The sequence below is a fragment of the Hevea brasiliensis genome, chromosome 15 (assembly GCF_030052815.1).
Source record: "Hevea brasiliensis isolate MT/VB/25A 57/8 chromosome 15, ASM3005281v1, whole genome shotgun sequence".
Taxonomy (NCBI): Eukaryota; Viridiplantae; Streptophyta; class Magnoliopsida; order Malpighiales; family Euphorbiaceae; genus Hevea; species Hevea brasiliensis.
This window is the reverse complement of record NC_079507.1, coordinates 55,255,942-55,274,941: the sequence shown is the minus strand read 5'-3', so window position 1 is coordinate 55,274,941 and position 19,000 is coordinate 55,255,942. Positions and strand designations below refer to the sequence as shown.

Below are 19,000 nucleotides of genomic sequence, written 5' to 3'. Positions count from 1 at the left end.
TAGGCAATGACATTTCGATCTTGCATCAATACACAGCCTAACCCATTGTGAGAAGCATCACTATAAATGGTGTATTCTTTACCCGGTGTAGGTAAAGTCAGGACTGGAGCTTCAGTCAAACATCTTTTTAATTCATCAAAACTCTGTTGGCATTTATCCGTCCACTGAAATTTTACATCTTTTCGGAGTAGCTTAGTCAATGGAGATGCCAACATGGAAAATCCCTTCACAAATCGACGGTAGTATCCAACTAACCCAGAAAACTGCGAATCTCTGTGACATTTCTGGGTGGCCTCCAATTAAGGACAGCTTCAATCTTACTTGGATCTACCTTAATGCCCTCTTCTGATACTACATGCCCCAAGAAAGATATTTCCTTTAGCCAAAATTCACACTTCGACAATTTGGCATATAGCTGTTTCTCCCTCAAAGTCTGCAGTACAATGCACAAATGTCTATCATGCTCTTCTACATTCCTCGAATAGACCAATATATCATCTATAAATACCACAACAAACTGGTCGAGATATGGTCTGAAGATAGTGTTCATCAGATCCATAAAAGTAGCCGAAGCATTAGTTAACCCGAATGGCATAACCAAAAACTCATAATGGCCATAGCGGGTTCTAAAAGCAGTTTCAGAAATACTCTGCTCTTGTACTTTCAGCTGATAATAACCTGATCTCAGATCAATTTTGGAGAACACAGCTGCACCCCTCAACTGATCAAACAAGTCATCAATACAGGGCAATGGGTATCTATTTTTTATTGTCACCTTATTCAACTGTCGATAATCAATACACAAGCGGAGAGTGCCATCCTTCTTCTTAACACACAGCATTGGCGCTCCCCAAGGTGAGACATTAGGGCGGATAAAGCCCTTGTCAAGCAACTCTTGCAACTGTACTTTCAATTCTTTTAGTTCTGCTGGTGCCATTCTGTATGGCGTTATAGAGATTGGGTCCACACCAGGCATAACATCAATTTCAAACTGCACCTCTCTTTCTGGAGGTAATCCTGGCAATTCATCAGAAAACACATCCGGAAAGTCACATACAGTAGGGATGTCCCTTAGTGCTAGGCTCCCCACTTAGGTGTCTATCACATGTGCCAAGTATGCTTCATACCCCTTTCTGATCATCCTTTTGGCTAGTGCAGCCGAAATGATGTTTGATAGCGGTAAATACCTCTCCCCATGTATTACCACATCACCGTACAAAGGAAGACCAAAAGTGACTGTCTTCAGTCTACAGTCAATCATAGCGTGATGCTTGGCTAACCAATCCATGCCCAAGATAATATCATAATCTTTGAAGGGCATTTCAATCAAATCAGACAGAAAAGTGTGTCCTTGGATCACCAAAGGATAGTCCCTATATAGTCTATTTACCCTGACCTCTTGGCCTAATGGACTAGTTACTAGCACATCATAGTCCATTGGTACACACTGAATAGCAGTAAAACACATCACACTAGCACTAACATACGAATGTGTGGAGCCAGGATCAAATAACACATGTACATCTTGGTTAATGATGGAGAAAATACCAACTACTACGTCTGATGTTTCAGCTTCCTCCCTCTGACGCATGGTATACACTCTGACTGGTGCGCCACTGGATATTGGCTGGTTAATAGTGCTTTGACTTCCATGAGTGTTACCAGGACCCCTACCTCTGCCTCTACCTCTACCAGCTGACTGTGACCCTCTAGGTGCAGAGACTTGGGCTGATCCCTCAGATGTAGCAGAAGGTGCAGACCGGCGCAGACTAGTACAATCCTTAGCGAAATGTCCGCTCCCTCCACAGTTAAAACATGCACCGGTGGCCTTGAAACACACCCCACCATGTGTTCTACCATAAGTTTCACACTGCCGGACTGATAAAGATCCTCGAGAGGCTTGTTGGGTCGACTGACCAGACCGGGGTGGTCTTTGGCCAGAGAATCTGCCTCTGCCAAATCTACGAGAGTTAGATCCTCCAGACTGTTTCCTCTTCCCTGAACCACTCTCAGGTGCTTGTCCAGTAGTCTTTTCACTCTTCTCTTTCTCTTGTGTACCCTTCTTCACTGCCCCTTTTGATTCTATCCTTTCCAGTTCCAAGGCCTGTGAGATCAACTCAGAGAAATTCTGATGGCGGAAACCCACAACTTGCATCCTCAGATTCGGCCTTAACCCAGACTCAAACATCTTACATCTATCTCTGGGGGTGGAGACTAAACTTCCAGCGTAGTGGCTCAGTCGAGAGAAGTCTCTCTCATATTCTGCTATGGTTCTGTCCCCTTATTTCAAACTCAAGAATTCTTACAATTTTATATCTACATACGCATCAGGAACCCATTTCTGCCTGAATTCCCTCAGGAAGTCTGTCCATATCAGCACAGGTGGCTCAACCAGGCTGTGGGGGATGGTCTTCAACCATTCATATGCATCCCCTTGCAGAAGAGATACTAAATATTCAAATTTTAATTCTTCAGTACACTGCAGCTTCCTGAAAACCCATTCCATTCTTTTGAACCACTGTTCCGCCTCCAGTGGATCCACAGTGCCCTTGAACTCGGTGGCCCCAAATTTCATCAACTTTTCATATTGCAGTGAGAAATTTGTGGTTGTGCTCTGGTACTTGCATCCGAGCTTGGGGTAGCACATTTCCGCCATTTCTTTGGAAAAACGCAACCATCTCTTTGTGCAAGTGAGCGAGAAAGCTGCGGTCTTTGGAGTAGGAGCTGGAGTGGCTGACCCACTCACGTTCTGGAGTACTGGGGCTTCCCTTTGAATCTCAGCCTCAACAGATTGTTCCACGAAATGATCTCCTTCTTCCATTCCGTTTTCCCAAAATTTCAACTTCCTGAGATCAAACACAAGGAGGTTGACCTCCGTTAGTGCATATTCATGATGTAAATATGTCATATGTATTAATTAAAGACACTTGAGCAGTTGTACTTATCAAAGAAATATTCATACACATAGTCAAAATTTATTGGAAAATCATGCTCTGATACCACTAAAACATATCACACCTTACCCCTCTGTAAGGCATAACATGATCCCGTAGAATACCTAATGAACTATCGAACTTCATCTACCGATAACTCATTAAGTACCCTACAAGGGATTTTAGAACAATTTTCTTACATTTTGGAAGTGGTGAGCATTTTGGTAGGAATTAAAATCATTTATTCAAAGTTTAAATACTAGTAAAATTTTTTGACCTTTTTAATTTTTCCGCAAATTTTATAAAAATTTTGACAGAGTTCCGTCTATATTTTGAGAAATCAGTTCTTCAAAAACCTTTGAAAAACACTTCCAATAAATTTTCCACAACTCTCAACCTTCAAATAATCTCAAATCAACTCAATTCAATCCATTTCAAAATAATTCCACAATCCAATCAAGGTTTATCATCTCAAAATAATTCATAACTTCATTCGTAGTGCATAAAGTGTGAAATTCACAAATACAAACCTTAATTTACAAAAAGAAGTTTCAAAAATAATATTATTACAATTTATTATACAACTACTCAACTTTACATTGATACATAAAACATAGTAATATTTACATCAAAATAACTACAAGGGTATAAAACAATATCCGTACAAAAATTTCAGTGTAGTCCTCAATATCAGTAGCAGCTCACTCTGCTGCCTTCTCCTTGCTCTTATCTGCAACAGCAAAACAAGCTATCACTGAATATAAAAATACTCAGTGGTGCACAATAAAAATTTAAAATACAATACATAAATCATTCATTGCCCAAAACATAATTTAAATATTTCTCAATCACATTTTACAAATTATCAACGCTCATAATAACACAATTTAGTCAAATAATTTAAGAACACAGTGTTACCAATTCATACACAACTTAAGCCATGACACAAAATTTCTTATCAATGCCGCGTTGTACACCACGACAAAGCAATCTACAACCCCACTAATCGAAATCAATGAGGGAGGTGGCTAGCTAGCTAATGAGTACTCATCCGATCTACAACCTCAACTGGTAAACCAGAGAGGGAGGAAAATAATAGATCTCACCCCATAAATGTAAGAGGAATAATAAGGCACTGTCATGCTAAGTGTGAATCAAAAATCAATTTCAAACATTTTATTCAAATGATTCGTGAGAAATCCAATAAATTTCCAAAGTCATAATTTCATTCACAAGATGGCAACACAATTCATAATTAACTTAAAATTTTCATAAATCACAGTAAATCAATTTATTAATGACAAAAGGCTCAAATAAGGTTTATTGTGCACAAACCTGACATAAGTCACCTCTAGGCCTTGACTCAGTCTCTCAGAGCTTCTAAGTCTTTTTCAGCTGAAACACACAGTTTCACAGTGTTTCAGTACTATAACTTAGCATAAATCTAAAAATAAATTTAACTTCACTTTTACCTAGCTCTAACGTGCTAAATTCGACGTTCTCGAAATTTTTGTGTTTCGGGTTACTATTCACTACACTATTCAAGTCAAATTGTTGACTTTCTAAGGCTTAATAGGTATGGGAATTCCAACTTCACCCACATACCACATTTTGGTCACCAAACTTGTTGGTTTTGGTCATTTTCTCAACACTTAAGTCTTTTAGGCAAAATTGTCAATTTTCAATTTTTGGTGTCTCGGTTGCACTGTTCCATTGTCATTTTACTGTTGGAATTTGGCAAAACTTCCTTCATAGAAAATGTTTCTTATTGCCTTAAGTTTATTCTCCTTTTTGAATCACTCCAATTGGAGTTTTGTAGCTCAAGTTATACCCAAATTACGGTTACTGTTCATGCTGTAGATTTTTATTCTAGCAGATTTATTAATCCAATTTCGTTCAACAATTTGATCAAGTTAAGTCCATAATTTGGTCTAACTTTCTTCATATGAAATGTTCTACTATGCCTTAGGTTTCCATTGGTTCAAGAATCACCTAAATCGGAGTCTTCTAGAGAGAGTTATAGCCATTGAAACTTTACTGTTCATATGGTAAATCTGCAGTCTGCAGATTCAGTGATCGAACTTTGCTTAGTAATTTGATTGGGTTAATGGCATAATTTGGATTGGTATTCTTCATGAAAGTTTTAGGTATATATCTCATCTAACCATTGGTAAAATTTCAGGTCATTTAGACCTGCGTAGCTCAAGTTATAGCCAAATGAACAAACACTGTTCATTTGGTCAGTTATACAGAGGCAGACTGCGATTTTTCAACTTTGGTCAATTTGTTCACTAGGTTTTGGTCACTTTTTGGGCATGCTTCCTAAATGAAAATTGTGTCATTTAGTGCCTATTTTCAGTCCCAATTGGTCCCATACCAATTGGACTTGTAAAATTTCATTTTTTATCCCTCAAAGTTGACTTTTGGTCATGGTGCATACCCAATCCGAATTTGGCTTTGATTCAAACACTTCTAACACACTTAATTAGGTCACAAATGGCCATTTATTTCCTTAAACTATGTCAAAGACATCATTTAGCACTTCTTCATATTTTTGGTCTCTAAACCCTAATGTTCAAAACCCTAATTCATGTCATTTGTTGCATTTAGCTAATTAAACACTTATAAACATGCTCCCTTAACTCAATTAAGCTTCCTAACATGTTTAGCTCAAACAAATTTATACTTTGTCCAACCAAACCCTAGCTGTCCAAAATTCTATATAATCCCTCAACAAATTTTCTTTCCATTTTAAGTTTATTTACAAGCTCAATAAGTTAGAAATGTAAGAATCAAACTCAAATTATCAAATTTGATTACTAACCTTTTATGTAGAATTTCTTTTTCTTCAAAACTTCTTCCTTTCTTTTTCTTTTTGTTGTAAAGCTCCTTCCCAAGTGACTAGAATAAGTTTTTGTGAAGCAAGTATGGGAGAAGTTGAGATTTAGTGAGGGTTTCAAAGCTTGAAGACAAGCTGTAATGGAGTTTGCAATGGTTAGGGAGAGAGAGTGTGTGTGAAGGCGGCAAGCTTGGTGGAAGAAGACTTTGATTTTTATTTTTCTTTTCTATTGTTTTCTTTTATCCTTATGGAAGACCCAAAAATCCCAATTAAATAAATATATTAAGTATTGTTTTTATGGCATCATGCATGAAGTCATGCATGATGTCATCACCTTTTGACTTTTCCATTTTCCTTTTTTTTTCTATTTATTTTTTTCTATTAGTTCTTTAATTTAATTCTCGATTCTGAAATTTTCTTTTCTCCGATTTTATTTGACAGTTAGGTCAGGAGTCAGCTCTTAGGGTTAATTGAACAAATTGCCCCTCACCGGTTCTTTTCGGTTTGCAATTAATTCCATATTTCTTTTGGCTCCCTGACCTAATTATTTGACTAGCTTAACAGTTCTTTTTCGTAATTTTCTCTTTTCCACTGTGTTCATAAGGGTCCTAAGGACCGCGGCGTCACATTTTACGGTTCGAAATTTGAGTTTAAAACGACTTTGCAGTAGTTCCCAAGAAGGTCACCCATCGCTGTGACTCTCGGCTCGTTTAACTTCTTATGTTCTGTTTTTCTTATTCATACTTAACTAATTGGCAATTACTAATTATTTGTGTTTATGGCTTATTTAGTTATCTTAAGTGTGGTTCTAATCCTCTTAATTGTCCGGACCGACAACGGTCACCGGAACACTGAAATATACCAGGCTATACAAATAGGGGTGTTACAATATGGCCCACCAACCCGTACAGAGTGAGGCCCTAATACCAAATGATATAAATATGCCTAACTTTACCTCAAAAGCTAACTCATAAGGGGAGGTTTGCAAACTCATATGTATAACACATAAGACCTCCCTGCAGAACCGATGTGGGATGCATCACTCTCGACCCCTTAAACTGAATGTCCTCATGAACCAACTAGGGTCATGACTCGTTCACCTTGCCCTCTCCTGAAAAACATCAGGAAACTTTTGTACATGGCCTACTGACATATGCAAAGTGAGGTTCTGATACCAAATGATATGAACCCGCCAAACTCCACCTCAAAAGCTAGCTTACAAGGGGAGGTTTGTAAACCCATATACATAACATTCAATACCTCCCTGTAAAATTGATGTGGGATGTATCAGCGGGAACTAATGATACTACCCGCCCAACATTGAGTCAAATGGTCAATGCTCAGTCAAAGAATCCAACTTGGCACTCAAAGAGTCAACGCTCATCCAGAAGTTCAAAACAAAACAAGGCTTGGACCACCCGAACCGTGCAAAGATGGTTTAGTAACCCAGACTAAGCAAATGAACATTCAACTAGTAAGACCGAACAAACACAAATGAGATATCAAAACAATTGTGGATGCTCACCCGATAGAGCGAGTATCAGCAATAATAGTCAACGATAAGGGTAGATTTATAACAGCAAACTCGGAATATTAGCCGAGTAACCGAGATTCTCATAAATAGCTACAACGGCTATTTGGCCTTTAATATATAAATATGAGAACTATACATTAATCAGGTACACTTACTCTGCTAAATTAACTACTAAAGCTTTATAATATTTAATTTTCTACTCTCAATAAAATCTCTAACTTAAGCGTTAGAGTGGCTGGCCAATAGGTCACCGATCTCATTGTTTTCTCCATTCACAGGCTGATTTGGTATTCTAATTGGTCTTCAGAGACTCGCAACAGCATCAACTATCAAACACAAACGGATACCTTGAGTGTCAAAGTTGTTACCCAAATGCTACCAACCTCACTTTTTGTTTATTTACAAGCACACTTCATCCATTGACTAGTAAAGGAAGCTCACAACAGCATCAATGTTATATAAAAATATGTAATATTACATTAAAAAAGATGTAATATCATAAAAATATAATTTTTTTATATTATCAATGCAAAGCTAATAATAAATAATCATATTTAATTAATTTTAACAAGTGGCAATGTTGTACTTATCAAAAAAATTCCTTTTCTTTAATGTTGTAATGTTATAATGTATTTGTGATTCAGCTGCCCTTTGACTATGGTTAGTTCTTCATAATGTGTGTGAAAAAAATCCAAAGAAAAAAAGCTGAATTATGGAAAGTGAACTTTTCTTCAGGAAAATGAAAACTATTGTCCAATGAAAAATAATATAAATTAAGAATACCAATATTTTTATAATTTTATTTTTATAAATAAATTCAATATAAGCTTTTTAAAATAAATACATGAATGATTATCTTAACTTGAAGGCTCAAATTAAGTAGATAGAATATTTAAATTGATCAAATGATAGAAAGCACATTTCACTTGGTAATAATTTTTAATAATTATTTAATTTTATAATTTTTTTATGAGTTCATTCAGATAATTATAAAAACACAAATGTATGTCATTAAATGAGGGGTAAGTGGAATCCTCGTTTTGGTAATATATATATTTTGATTCCCCATAAATTTAGTTATTAAATTATTTTTTAAAGAAAATTTAAAATTAATTAAAACAAAAAAAAATATATTGTGTATTTAAAAGTTTATTTATTTTTAAATTTTATTGTGAACTTTTTAATAATAAACTTTATTAAGATAAAATAGTATAATTATGCAGATGATAAATTGATAAATGTCTTTTAGTTACTTATAAAAAGAAATATGTATTTATTATTATTATTATTATTATTATTATTATTATATAGTTTTCAAGGTATTGAATTTATTATAAGATATTAGATTTATTATAAGGTGTTGGATTTCATTGAATCTAATTATAAGATATTTTTAGAATTTATTAAATTATTCCTCTATGTCTATTTTATATTACATAAAAAACTAATACCTTAAAATTCGAAAAATAACTCTCTCCCAATATTGTATTTTCCATAAATTGAATTTAAGTTCTAGTACAATAAACATTAATATTTCACCCAACACTGAGCCTATGAAAATCGCTACTAACGAAAACAAAGTATGACTGTAGAAAAGAAAACTTGTCCATGCTTTTGCACTACCAACCAAACAACACAGCAATCAAACGCACAGAACTCTAATAAAAAAAAGCATAAATCCTCAAAAAATCGAGGGAACAAGTACCAATCTACTCCAAATGAGAATAAATATGACCATTGATCGTATAAAACTAACAAAAATTAGAAAAGGAAGAAGAGAAAAAGAGATAATGGCCCTTATCAGTCATATTGGCTACCCAAAGTTCAAAGAAAAGAGGGAGTAGTGGAGAAAAAGAAAAGGTGTACGAGAAGATTTTTTTTTTTTTTTTAAGTAGAGAAAGAAGAAAGAACAAAGTACTCAAGTAAGCTACCCCAATAAAATTATGAACTAGCCAAGGGGATGGCACCGTAGGTAGCACAGCAAGATGGCAAATTCCCACCTGGAAATTACCAGCTAAGCGAGAGAGACAATCCACTGGCTTATTAGCTTCTCTGTAAATGCACTTTACCCTAACCTCGCATGCCAAACTAAGAAGCTTCCCTGCTGCCTGCAAAAGAGGGCGAGTGCTACCCGATTCATCACGAGCTTTGTTAATGAACTGAACAACAAAAGAATTAGAGTTATCACATTCAACTATTAGTTTCCTCAGTCCCACAGACCATGTTAGTCTTAGTCCCTTAAGTAATATTTATAACTCAGCATGCTCAGTTGTAGCCTTGCCAAGATGAATGAAAAGAACATTTAGAGAAAATGAGGAGTCCATGCAAAGTGAACTTATTATTATGTAAAATGAAATTACAATTTGGCATTTCATTCATATATTTTCTTCTTTTTTTTTTTTTAGAATTTTTCAATTTAGTGATATTATAAAACTGAGATTACAACTTAAAACCTTAAGGAGACCAATAAAATAAAAAAATAAAAAAATAAAAAATCTAGGGGAGCCCCAACAGAAGATGGCTAAAAGCATTTTGTTGTGCTTTGAATTGAAGTTGAAAGATTTTTAAGAGGCAAGTTGAAGTTAAGGACAGTATTGAAATTATACTTTAAATTAAGGGACTGTTATTGAAATTTACCTCAGTATTAGAGATTATCACAAGTGCTTAGATTACTAATTTTTTCCCCGAAAAGAGCCATTACGTTCCTTGTGGCATTTCTAACCCTCGACAAGTAAAGAATCTTTACATACCTTTTCATAAGACACTTCCCTCGCCAAAATCAAGAACTTTCCTCCGAAAATCTGATAGGCAGAAAGCAATGGTTCCAACTTAATAACAGGCAATGTTTTCACCTTAATAATGACACCTTGAAGTGCAATTACTTCATCCCATTTGCTTGCAAAGTGCATAATCGACAGCAACATAAAAATAAGCAACCTAACCTAATAGCTCATTAGTCAAATTCAAACCCTCACACAACCCCTCATTCAAAAATTTCTGATATAAAAACAATAAAAGCAACCTAACCTGATTCTCAAGAAATAACCAGTTGGTAACAAAATCTTGCATATTTGCGTCTTTTGTGTTAACATGCAACTGGAAAAAAAAATGTCTACTAAGATGAAAAAAAGCAACTTGTGCTATCGGAAGGCTAAGTGTAAAGAAGAGGCTATATACTTGCAATCCGTTTCATTAATGTCAGTTTCAACAGAACAAGTTTGGAATTGCAACCAGGCAAACTTCCTCTACTCCAGAAATTTAATCACCTTTAAACAAATATAAACTTGGACTAATTGCTAACAATTGTATCAATATTTAACTTTGGGGAAAAAAATAGAAATTCAAGTGAGAAATCTCAATTCAGTACATGTTCCAAAAAATTGGTTACATGAATTCATCAATTTCTAGTCATTATACACTTGACCAAGTCTAGAATGCGACAGAAATCAAAGAAAAGAGAGGATTCTTTACCCTCCAGCCCACTCCGGTGGTGTCGGTTGCTACCTGTAAGATTATTGCATGGACTCCCACCGACAACAAGATCAAATCCACCAAATGAGTTCATCAACTGCTCTAACCTGTCAGCATTCAGTTGTTGCACATCCACAATGTCAATCAAGTTCCCTGTCTGGTTGGTTTGCTCCCACCAGCACCTAATAATATTTCTGTTTACTTCTGAGATCTCAACAGAAACAACGTTCTTCAATCGAATACCCAGCCGATGAAGTGCAACTTCTGCACCACCAATCCCAGAGAAAAGAGAAAGAAGATTGATTCCCCCAGGGAACAAGTCTTTCAAAACTGACAGATGGTAGGCAACAGTATCAACCTGTAGCATATGCAGGAAGGAATTCAGAATAATTCACAAGCAAGCATGACAAAGTTTTGGCAGATATATTGAAGGGGGGAAAATCACGCAAAAACAAATCATAGAAAATTGTTCAAGAAAATTAGTAAGAAAGTAATAACTCATGCAAAATTGAGCAATGTGTTTCAGAGAAGATTTGACAGGTAGCCAGAGATTTTACAAATTACACAATAATCTTACCTGGAATGAGTTACCAAGTGATTTATATCTATCAGTCCTACTTATTCCACCTCCCCTTGTGTGGTTCCTCGGGAAACCCAAAAGCATTTCTACTTCATCTGGTTCAAGTGGAGCAACTTTATTCCTGCCAACCCAGACTAGATTCCATTTACGGCATTCATCAAGAACATACTTCTGGATGGATAAAGGTGGATCTCCTTCATAGTCCTCAATGGCTTTGCGGATCCTATCTGTCAGTTTTGCACTCCCAACACAAGTCTGCAAGCAATTTAGTTGTGTCCTTGTGTCCCATGAAGGCCACCATTTCTTTGTCAAAGGCAGTGCTTCATGTATGGTGCGTGGAGGAAGTGGAAGAAGGGGAAATCTGTTTTGGACAGGAAGATTGTGAACATAACCCCTTTTCCTTGCAGCAGCACAGAAATATTTTGAATCAACAAATTCTGGCTCCACATCATATAAGAACCGTGAAATAGTACTCCAAACCCCTTTAGGAGCAAGTGCTACATTCTCATAGTAAAAATAGGGAGGTTCAATAGCAGCTTCTGGTAGTGTTCTATGAGTTACAACAGCTAGCTCAGTGGGGACCCCAAATCCAATCATCGGATTTGGGAGTCGAAGCAACTCATCATCTCCATGCAGCATCCTCTTCTCCAATTTCATCCGCTGTTTCCTTTTCCACAAATCATATTCATAATAACTCCTCTTCTTGTGTTTAGGATAATCATCATCAAAATGCTTGAGCTTTGGCTATTAATTTGGAGGCAGATAATCAAACAAATCAATCAAACACAACTGTGACTAGTAAGAAGAACTTGATCTGCATCGTATATTCACATTTCTAATAAGAGGAAAGAAATTACAACCTTCTCTTCCGGAAAGGACGCATCAGCTGCCTTTGCCATTTGAGCAGCACAGATGAAATCTGTTAGCTCTGCAATTGTGGCATCTGGCCCTGCAACATTTGAACAGCATGTAATTTAGGAGGGGAGGAAAAAGAAAACCTATATCCACCACAACTAACATGAGCTCAAAGAGATTTCATGAAGTCTGAATTCATTTGATCACTTGGATGGCTCATCAAGACACAGGAGTAGACTTTGCATAATGGGACAGCACAAAACATCCTTAGTGCCTCGAAAAATATTTGGGACAAAATCATTGAAAAATACAGCAAGGTCCACTCACCAATCTGTTCCCTCCTATCAAATGGAAAAAGTTAAAATATGGCATATTTGATTGCATTAATGAAGTAATTACAGCAGTGAGCACTTGAAAAAGCATTCCTTATTTTTAATTGGAAAAACTGCCAGTTTAGCTTAAAGAAACTTTAGTTTGTATTGAAAAAAGGCATTGATAAGAGGAGACAAAATTAAGCACCGGTCATAGCACTCCAAACAGGAAAAGAAACAGACAAATAAATTACAGAACATAATCCCAACATTTGGAAAAGATCTGAATCCCAAGTGGTAAATTTCTTAGCAGGACAATTTTCCTTAAAAGGTTCAGACACAACCAAAATTACATTTCATAGCCATAAATCTTTGCAAATTGAAGGAGAAAACATTAGGAGCCCCAGAAACTAGCACCAATCTTTATTTCATATTTTATAGCAGAATACCATCCGAAACAAGTTAAGAAGCCATACGTATAAATACATGTCATAGACCAACATTTGGAAGCCAAGATAAGTTGTATACAGTAGTTATATCACTCCACTGCAGTTGTGACTAACTTATCTAAGCATATATCAACCACAACCACAATGAGAAAAGTCTACAAGTGAATAATCTAATCGTAAATTTTTATTTTAAGATAAACGAAAATTTTTTATGAAAGAAAAAGCGGAAAAATAAATTGTCTCATCTTAATCCATGATTGACATCTCTCACTCCCCCTCGCTAAAAATCCTTTTCCCTTTTCCTGAAACCCCACTTCAGAATGTAAGAACATAATTGACAAGAGGATTACAAGCTAAACAATTACTTCTTACATGTTGCATACAGAAACCATTGCAAAATTACCACAATCATAATACACACCACATCTTTCCACAGCTATTGAAGCCTCTTCTACTGTGTAGCCCATCCTTGCTAAGAACAGCAAAGTGTTCCCTTCATCAGGCTCAGATTTTGCAATTTCCTGGCAGATAGATCAATTACAACTATAAAATTCTTATGCACTTCCAAGAATAAAAATGTCATTTCTTATACTCCTCAAAAGAAATTCGCTAGTATCATATATCCTAGATGCACAAGTGCATTATTAGAAGGAAATTTGAAGCTTGTGGTCATCAAGGCAGAGAGAAAACAATTAAAAAAAAAAAGGCATATATTTAGTCAAGTGATTATGTCTATATGTCCATATAACAACCATCTAACTAACTAATATAGCCAAAAACAGTAGCTACCTCATTTTCAAAGCTATCTATGTCTGAAAAATCATCCAGCAAGTCTCCATCATATTCTGAAGACCAGTGATCAGAGTCCACATGTGGTTGTTCTTCAGGAGACTTTTTAATCGCCTGAAACACACACATACTCACTCAGAGAGAGAGAGAGAGAGAGAGAGAGCACTAAAATTAGAAACTAATAGTTCTAGGAATAGAAGCCAGGAAAAATGCAGCAAGCATCTAAAGTTACAACTTAAAAATAGACAACTGCATAATGCACATAGTTGCTGAACATAACCAATGATATCTTTAAAGGCAAAAGCCATTTGGAATTATAGCCATTATGCAATTGATGTCAACCACAAAGCTCATTGATCTGCCCAATCACACAAATCAGACAATGGTAAGTTGACAAAGGTTACAATTTCATCTAAGAATTATACAAGCCACTTTTATATGTTCATTATAATCAACGGACGATAACACCAAATGCCTATTGGATTCCTTTTCTCACCCTCTTTTCTTTTTTTAATTCTTCTCAACCATCTTTTCTATAAGAGATAAAGAACAGTATAAGAGGAACGGATCTGAAAAATAGAATAAACCAATTATCAACAGATGTAACAAAAGAAAGCAACGCTATATAACAGAGAGTAACAATGCTCTCTTGAACCTAACATATCTAGTGTGAGCACCATATTAGCCAGTCTTCTTCAGACAACACCGTATGACTTTACTAGCTAACTGAGCCACTTCTACCTTTGTTTTTCAACACCATAAATACTGCAGTAGAAATGGATTCGTTTATTGTTGTCCCTTCTAGGTCCAACATTTATCTTTGGCATTAACAAACCCTCATTTGACCATTTTACCAAGAATAAACTAGTGACAGAGCTTCACAAAAATAATCTTATAAGCAGTTGTACAGCAGGATTTGTGAAGATTAAAAGTGTCTTGTTTTAAATATTCTGATAGAGCACCCACAAACCATTTGTTAAAAAAAATCCTAAATTTATCTTAATTTTTATTAATCCTCCTTGTAACATACATCTAAAAAGTAGCTGTAGCTAGCTGATAATCAACATCAGTCCATTTAAGTTTGATGTCAACAAAGTTAATAAAATGTACAATTCAAAAATATTGTTGCGTCAAAGATGGCACTATGTTTTACACACATTAGATACTACTGAAGCTATCATTTTCCTGTTGCTAAACATATCAAGAAAACCTACACAAGAAAATTTTATAGTGGAGTGCAAGACCATCTCAACCATCAAATCTGACTGAAGAGGTAACTAACAAAGATAGGGCAGAGCATAAAGGTAGACATATCTCACTGAGTATGTGAGGAGAGTTTCCAAAATTGTATCTGTATTTCCCTCTCCTGAACATTCGAAAGGAGATAGTTATAGATTGAACTTTTTGGGTGAGAAATAATGCTTGGAAGCAAACTAATAATCTTACCATTCTCCTGAATTGCTTTGGCAACCATTTCTGCATCAAATCCCATCCCAATAAAGTGATCAATCAACTTGGAGCCAGAAGAGCCAGCAGATGATCTTGCCTTCAGACAGAAAATAGAATCAAGTGTCAGAATGTGACAAATATCATCTTTTGATATCCTAATGAGTCATAATTCCTCAACCATAAGCAATTAGGGAAAATTCAAGAATCAAACTCACCGAGCATTTAAGAAGAGTCTCAAGTATCAAATCAGTGTTTTCCTCTCCTGAATAATTAAGTAAGCAGTGTTACAAATGAAGCTTTCAAAATGTGTGCTTGCATGCATGAGCAAGTGCATGCATGATTGCATGTGTTTAGATAATCCAAATCAGAATAGGATAGAACCTTTACCATTTTCCTGAATTGCTTCAGCAACCATTTTTTGAGGAAATCCCATCCCTACAAAATGATCTATCAGCTTGGAACCAGAAGAACCTACTGATGAGCTTGCCTTGAGTCAAAGAAAGGATTGCAAACCTTAGTTAATAATGTATATCTATGTTTTTATCTACATATAGGAAAAAAAATGCATATGCCTTAAAGCAAAAGAAATTCCATACAATATTGTTGCATAAGCACAACATTGACCAGAAGAAGGTAATAGATTGTACACATGAAGAATAAATAACTAAGAAAGTAGATACTTATTGAAGGTGATTGAGATTAATTCTTATAATATTCATCCATTAATCAATGCAATAAAGATAATAATGAAATACTGCCTTAGTGCCTTAATAAAAGAATGTAATGTTTTTCATCCTACACAATCTTTTTGACAATCACCTTCAACATTTTCCACACAACACGTCCCGCACAAATGACCACCAGTTGTAGGCTTTGACCCAAAAGTAGAAAAGAATTTGGCAAATAGCAAATTATAAATCACTACCACTGCTGTGTTTGCTGTAGCTTCTGCAGTAGGAAGTGTGAGACTAGATGAAGCAGACAATCTGCAATTTTCAATTTCTCGCTCATCTTCGCTGTCCCAGTCAAAATTGTCATCCTCTCCGCATAATGAATCTCCATCCTGCAGTCATTCAATCATTTCCCCAATAATTTAGTCTGCAAAAGGATAAAATTATTCAGGAATGCAAGGAAGACACAAAGGAGGGAAAAAAAAAAAGGAACAAAAAAAGTACCATTTCCTTCCAAGCTACAGCTTTGACCAAGACTTCAAGCTGTTTGAGAAATGAATGAGGGATAAAGTGAGAAAAAAAAAAAAAAAAGCAACTTATTATGAAACAGAATTATCAAAGCTACCAAAACTACCAGCAGCTGTAAGTACACATACAGTGGCCAGAGTATAATTAATAGATTCAAAACCCATAAGCAATGGCTCTCATTAAGAATCCACATGCAGAATTTGGGAACAATAGATTCCACTTGATTCCCATTGATATCATACACTATAAAACAAGAAGCTAACTGCAAGTATAGACCCACAAATGTTAGATTAAGATTTTTGACATGATAAAGGCTACAAAACCAATCAACAAGACAAAAACTCCGCTTATAGGTCCTTTAAAATCCCATCACTAAATAAAAATTTTATCAGCAAAACTTATTAATTAAAAAACCTTACATGCCAAATACGAAAAAAAAACTTCACTTTGTTATTAGGCTTGATACAAACAACCAAGCAAAATACTTACTGCAAATGTTCTCCATGAAAACAGTACAAGAATTTTCACACATTCAAGCAATTCATGAAACTGCACAAGAATTTATAGAGTGCACTTTTACATGTCTTATTGAGCATTGTTCCCGTAAGAACTAAGAAGGAAGGGGAACCCACTAAAAAAATGATATATCTAAATTAAAGCCATAAAAATTATGATCTAATTAGAACTTCTAAATTCTAAACCAAACAGAAAAAAAAAAGAAAAAGAAAAAGAAAAAGAGAAATCTTCCAGTAAAAAGTACAATATAACGCTAATCAACAAGGAAAAAGAAGAAAGTAATAAAACTAGAAAGAAATTGACCTCTATGAGCAGTTTTTGATCCTGAACTGCTTTAAAACCTATATATAATGTCCCTCCACGCTGCAAAAGAAGAATTTCTGGTGAAACCCAAAAGATTAGAGCTAACAACCTTAAAATTAAAAGGAGAAAACAAAACACGGGTCGAAAGGAACGGAGAGACAGGAGAAGAAACGAGCTTACATGCAGGAACGAATGCAAGACACAAATTGACAGAGACAGAGAGATAGAGAAGACTTTGTTGAGAGTGAGAGAACTCGTGAAATTTGAGAAGAGAGGATCTCTTCTTAGAGAGAGAGAGAGAGAGAGAGAGAGAGGGAGTTAGAGAAATGAGCACATATCTTGTGCGAGAATCAAATAGTGAGGGAACAAAATTTATTTTTATTTTTATTAAAAAAAATAACACGCTCGCTGTAGCGCGTAGCAGCAGCAGACTAGGAGTCAAATTTTGTAAGTTTTCCCATTTTTTTATTTTTATTTTGAAATTCTGTTTCATAGTAGTCGCGCTAATTTTAAAAAAATAATAATAAATATATACATATTAAATATTTTTTTTTTGCTATAAATTTTTATTTATTTTTACTATTTACTATTATTAAGAAATTATTATTTATAAGACCTTCTAATTATTTAATTCATAAATCACTTATATGTGAGTCTCTCACACTTAAAGACTTTTAAGTGTTGTAGTGGTCAAAAAAAGAGAGTATTATAATAATTTTATACTCTTGAGAGTTGGGTGAGTCTCTTCTCTCTCCTTTCGTATTTTTCTTTTATATGTAAAGAAATAATAATTTTTTTCTAAATATTATTACTTTATTATATTTAATAAAATTAACTATTTAATTTTTATATTTTAAAATATATTTTATTAAATTTTTATATTTTATTTTCATTAAATTATTTAATCTATTTATTAAATTTATCATTAGTCAAATTAATAATTTTACTTTTTTTAATTAATATATATCTCCTAACTAAACCAAACTCTTTCTCATTTAGAAATTTTAAGTGTTGAAGTAGTCTAAAAAGAGAATATTATAATAATTTTACACTCTTAAGAGTATGACCGAGTCTCTTCTCTTCTCTCTTATTTCTTTTTTTTTTATCTAAATAACTAATAAAACAGAATAGGGTTAAAGCTTAAAAGTGAAGTCAAAATAATTACTCCAATTAAAAAAATGTGAATTTTTTTCTTATTAATCAAGATTTATGTTACGACATGATTTCTGAGTCAGACCAACACTAAAACTTGAGTCAGTACAAGGCTCTCGAAACTTGTAGTAAATTTAATTATTTTTAGCCCAACTATAAAGCCCATAAATATAGTCCAAATTCAAGAAAATAAACGGACAAAGTATGGCCATGAATTAGACTATCCAATGAGGAGTATTAACTCATCCGACCTGTAAACATAAAATATCAAAATTTGAGAAGCTCAGCTCACCGTCACAATCATTAAACAGATAAATAAATATTTGGGAGCTCAGCTCTCTCTATCCACAGTAATGGAATTCCAAGCATACAAGCAATCCCACACGACTAAGTTTATAATTTCAGAAAATTAAGTTATTATAACCCCAAATAAAAATAATAAGCTTCTAGTAAATGCGAAATTCTAGAATTGAAACAAGGATAATAATAACACAACTAAGCTTTTTCTGGTTAAATCTGCGAGAAAGAAAGCAAGTTATTCTCAATAAGTCCACCTGTCATCTGAGGAAAAATAGTTAAATAGGGGTGAGCGTTCGACTCATTGAGTAAGATACTGATTT

The 19,000-nt window shown here is 34.8% G+C and overlaps 1 protein-coding gene across 9 annotated transcripts; it reads right to left on the bottom strand.

The window, feature by feature from the left end:
- Positions 1-10,599: 10,599 nt before the first annotated feature.
- On the bottom strand, positions 10,600-17,572 carry LOC110667898 (DNA (cytosine-5)-methyltransferase DRM2). Of its 9 annotated transcripts, XM_021828875.2 has the most exons (14): positions 17,409-17,546; positions 17,229-17,288; positions 16,507-16,671; positions 16,386-16,424; positions 16,136-16,273; positions 15,598-15,697; positions 15,426-15,472; positions 15,208-15,307; positions 15,081-15,127; positions 13,762-13,875; positions 13,394-13,493; positions 12,218-12,306; positions 11,355-12,101; positions 10,600-11,135 (listed from the first exon to the last, which is right to left on the bottom strand). In XM_021828875.2, exons 3-14 carry the CDS (start codon positions 16,600-16,602, stop codon positions 10,704-10,706), a joined length of 2,049 nt encoding a protein of 682 aa, XP_021684567.2. In that variant the 5' UTR covers positions 16,603-16,671; positions 17,229-17,288; positions 17,409-17,546; the 3' UTR covers positions 10,600-10,703. The 9 variants fall into 9 exon arrangements, with proteins under 9 accessions (XP_021684567.2, XP_057993250.1, XP_021684569.2 ...); XM_058137267.1 differs by having other exon boundaries at positions 16,516-17,288; positions 17,409-17,572; XM_021828877.2 differs by having other exon boundaries at positions 16,538-17,288; positions 17,409-17,572.
- Positions 17,573-19,000: the final 1,428 nt, after the last annotated feature.

What these genes read in the sequence shown, in the direction of transcription:
- LOC110667898 (XM_058137266.1), bottom strand. Translation starts at nt 16,602, where the DNA reads ATGTGGATTCTTAATGAGAGCCATTGCTTATGGGTTTTGAATCTATTA. An exon ending in TGAAGCAATTCAGGAAAATG is followed by an intron (nt 15,473 to 15,597) that starts GTAAAGGTTCTA and finishes TTAATTATTCAG; the next exon opens with GAGAGGAAAACACTGATTTG. An exon ending in AATAGCTGTGGAAAGATGTG is followed by an intron (nt 12,307 to 13,393) that starts GTGTGTATTATG and finishes CAAATGTTGCAG; the next exon opens with GGCCAGATGCCACAATTGCA.